We start from the raw sequence: 3,378 nt of genomic DNA, 5'->3' as shown, positions 1-3,378 counted from the left end.
ATTATCTATATTGTATAAATGAGAATCCAAAAGGAGAATATAGCTTAGCCCATAGTCAGGAAGTGACTGGTGAGGATAAATAATGGCCACGGCAGCGTATATCTAGCCAAAGGTCCAACATACAATATTCACTCAGTACTTGAGAGCTGGCGCTATTCCTGGCAGTCAAAGGGCTGCCTGTTCTGTCCCTCAGCACAGGAAATTCCAAGCTAGGTACCCAAGCCAACTGGAGAAGATGGAATTGAATATCTCAGCTTGCCTGTCTGGGCCTCTGAATGCTGAGGGGGTAGCTATCACTTAGAGTGGCCTGGCAGCTTTGGAGCTCTAGGCATTTCCTTGGGTGGGAAGCCCTCACCCTGTCCTTGAAATGGTTCTGGCTGGGTTGCAGCCCCTAGGTGGTGTGGGCGAAATTTGGGACTGGTTTAGGGCAGGGATAAGACTGAGAACACAGGATTCCTTGTACTGCTGTAAAAAGGGAAGGCAGGAGGATATTGAAGACCCCATTCCCTGCTTAGTCAATCTCCAGCTCATAGTCCATGATGACTTGGCTTAGGATGTTCCTCGGTGTCATCTTCTTGCTGTCTGCCTTCTCAGGACCTACTGTTGGGGGCCGCCCCATGCCCAAGCTGGCTGACTGGAAGCTGTGTGCCGATGAGGAATGCAGCCGTAAGAGTTGGGGTTGGGGGTGGGGGGCTTGGATTGCCAGCCTGAATGGAAGTTGTTATCATTCCCTTATATTCTTTCCCCAGACCCCATCTCCATGGCTGTGGCTCTTCAGGACTACGTAGCCCCTGATTGCCGTTTCCTGACCATACACAGGGGCCAAGTTGTGTATGTCTTCTCTAAGCTGAAGGGCCGTGGTCGGCTCTTCTGGGGAGGCAGTGTGAGTCTTGGGAGAAGAGAAGAAGGGATATGGGGCTGGTGTGGGAGTGCACCCTAATTTTCCACTAAAGGAAAAATTTGAGAGGTGAACTGAAATAGAGTTTATGGGTACTATTGTGATCTACTTTTACTTTGTTTAACAATAATTATAGGGCACCTCCTATGGTTCTGTTCTGTTCTAGGCATTGAAGATATAATCCCATGTATAAAAGGTTAATATGCAAATTGATTGAATAGCAGAACGACTGGTCACTATGATGCACACTGACCACCAGGGGGCAGATGCTCAATGCAGAAGCTGCCCCCTGGTGGTCAGTGTGGTCCCACGGGGGAGGCTGCTCATCCAGAAGCACTGAGCTGGCAAGCACAGTGGTGATGGCAGGGGGCGGGCTCTCCTGCCTTCATGACAGCGCTAAGGATGCCCTACTGATGGCTTAGGCCCGCTCGCTGGGCATCCCCCGAAGGCTCCTGGACTGGAAGTGGGCACAGGCCAGGCTGAGGGACTCCCCACCCCACCCCAAGTGCATGAATTTTGTGCACCGGGCCTCTAGTCTATATAAGAAAAGCCTAAGCGACCATTCTGGAAGAATGACCAAGAATGGCCAATTGCTATGATGTGCACTGACCACTTGGGGTCAGGTACTCAATGCAGGAGCTGCCCCCTTGTGGTCAGTGCCCTTCCACAGCGGGCGCACCACTCAGTCAGAAGCTGGGCTTACTGCTGGCAAGCGCAGTGGCAGGAGAGGATCCAGCTTCTGTGGCTGCACTAAGGATCCCAGACTGCAAGGGGGATCCAGGACTGCAAGAGGGTGCAGCCTGGGCTGAGAGGACCCCCTCCCCCCACAGTGTACAAATTTGCACTGGGCCCTAGTAGCAAATAATACTCATCCAAGGAGTGAGCATATTTTTTTTCTATTGATTTTTTAGAGGGAGTATAAAGGAGGTGGGAAGGAGGGAGAAACATCGATGTGAATGACAAACATTAGGTGACTTCCACAAGCTCCCTGACCAGAGCTGGGGATCAGACCTGTAACCCAGGTACATGTCCTTGGCCAGGAATTGAATCCCATTCTCCCAGGCACAAGGCACTCTAACAACTGAGCTTACTGGCCAATTTCAAATAATCCCTTTTATTCTAATGGCAGAAGACAAATCATCAAAGATATTAGCAAATGTGCTTTGAAAATGTATGAGTGAATGGGTGACTACATCAGGTGGTCAGGGAGCCTTCAGAACAGGTGACTTTAAGCTGAGTTCTGGTTGACAAGGAAGGAGCCAACCACGTGGAGATCCCTGAAGAGCTAGTACAAAGATCTTTAGCAGTTGTGAGCTTGCCATTTTCTCAGACCCAGGCTTTTAAACCCCTTTTCCCCAGGTTCAGGGAGATTATTATGGAGACCTGGCTGCTCGCCTGGGCTTTTTCCCCAGTAGCATTGTACGGGAGGATCAGACCCTGAAGCCTGGCAAAATCAATGTGAAGACAGATGTGAGTGTGTTGGGGGCTGGCAGGGATCTGGAGGGAGGATCCTTGGGTTTTGATAATGGGCAGAAAGCCTACCTTTGGCTGCCTGGAAGCCTAGCTGTGTATATTGAGACAAGTTTTCTTCCTCAATTTTCTCATCTGTAAAATGGGCCATGATTTCTAAGTCCTGTTGCAGTTGAGATGTGCAAGATTACAGGTCTCTGAGCTATTTTGCATTGCAGTTGTGTGGCCAAACTTGGCCCCTAAGGCTACAGCCTTTGCTAAAAACCCCTAGATCCTTGTGGTATGATCACTGGTTTTGTCCCCACTGTTTTCCCTTTCTTTTTTCCAGAAATGGGATTTCTACTGCCAATGAGCTCAGCCTACCGCTGCCCCTGCTGTTTATTTCTCCCAGCTTTATGCAAATACATCAGCCAAGTACAAACTGCCAGTCTCTGTGGTCTTTGTGGTGGGGATCTACTGGTATAAAGGAAATGGGTCCCCAGGTTCCTCAGTCTGGCCAACCACCACCCACTGACTGCGGTAACGTCAATGGTTGCTAGGTAGAATTTCACTGAGACAAAGCATTTTGCCTTAAGCTGGGTATCCGAGATGGGCTTCTAAACTTCGATGTCGCACACAATCTGAACGCCCAATAGGAAACTGTAGTGTCTTCTAAACCAATAAATGGAATGATGTGAAAGTATTGGGAATGAGCCAGTTGGATCTTGAAGACAGTCGCAGAGCAGAGGTCTTGGAAGATTATCTGCAAAGGGAGGAGGGAGGTGGTTAACCTGCGCGTATCTCCCCCAATATTCGTCCTTCCCGGCTCTGAGGTCAGAAATCGTACTTGCTTGGCTCTTTAATCAATCCGGTCCTTACCCCCTTCTTTGCACCCATATCCCCGCCCCCAAGTCGGAGTCTACCCAATGTGGAGACTCGACTTGGCCCCCCAACTCCTGACCAAATCCGTTTCTTAGCTCGGCTAAGCATCTGCACCGCCCCTTCCCACTTGCTCCGCCAATCGCTTGTCT

The 3,378-nt window shown here is 49.9% G+C and overlaps 1 protein-coding gene across 1 annotated transcript; it reads left to right on the top strand.

Annotated features, from left to right (window-relative positions):
• LOC118702283 (melanoma-derived growth regulatory protein) lies at nt 1-2,782 on the top strand. The gene is made up of 4 exons (XM_036408047.2): nt 1-666; nt 750-883; nt 2,258-2,368; nt 2,697-2,782. The coding sequence occupies exons 1-4, from the start codon at nt 537-539 to the stop codon at nt 2,718-2,720; spliced, it is 399 nt and encodes a 132-aa protein (XP_036263940.1). The 5' UTR covers nt 1-536; the 3' UTR covers nt 2,721-2,782.
• The last annotated feature ends 596 nt before the right edge of the window (nt 2,783-3,378 follow it).

This window comes from Pipistrellus kuhlii, unplaced genomic scaffold, assembly GCF_014108245.1.
Source record: "Pipistrellus kuhlii isolate mPipKuh1 unplaced genomic scaffold, mPipKuh1.p scaffold_m20_p_38, whole genome shotgun sequence".
NCBI classification, from domain to species: Eukaryota; Metazoa; Chordata; class Mammalia; order Chiroptera; family Vespertilionidae; genus Pipistrellus; species Pipistrellus kuhlii.
The sequence above is the reverse complement of the archived record's forward strand: the minus strand, read 5'-3'. Positions and strand labels throughout refer to the sequence as shown.

Excerpts from the sequence above, each read along its gene's own strand:
- LOC118702283 (XM_036408047.2), top strand. The coding sequence starts at position 537 with ATGATGACTTGGCTTAGGATGTTCCTCGGTGTCATCTTCTTGCTGTCT. Across the intron at positions 667-749 it reads TGCCGATGAGGAATGCAGCC|ACCCCATCTCCATGGCTGTG; the intron begins GTAAGAGTTGGG and ends TTCTTTCCCCAG. Across the intron at positions 2,369-2,696 it reads AAATCAATGTGAAGACAGAT|AAATGGGATTTCTACTGCCA; the intron begins GTGAGTGTGTTG and ends TCTTTTTTCCAG.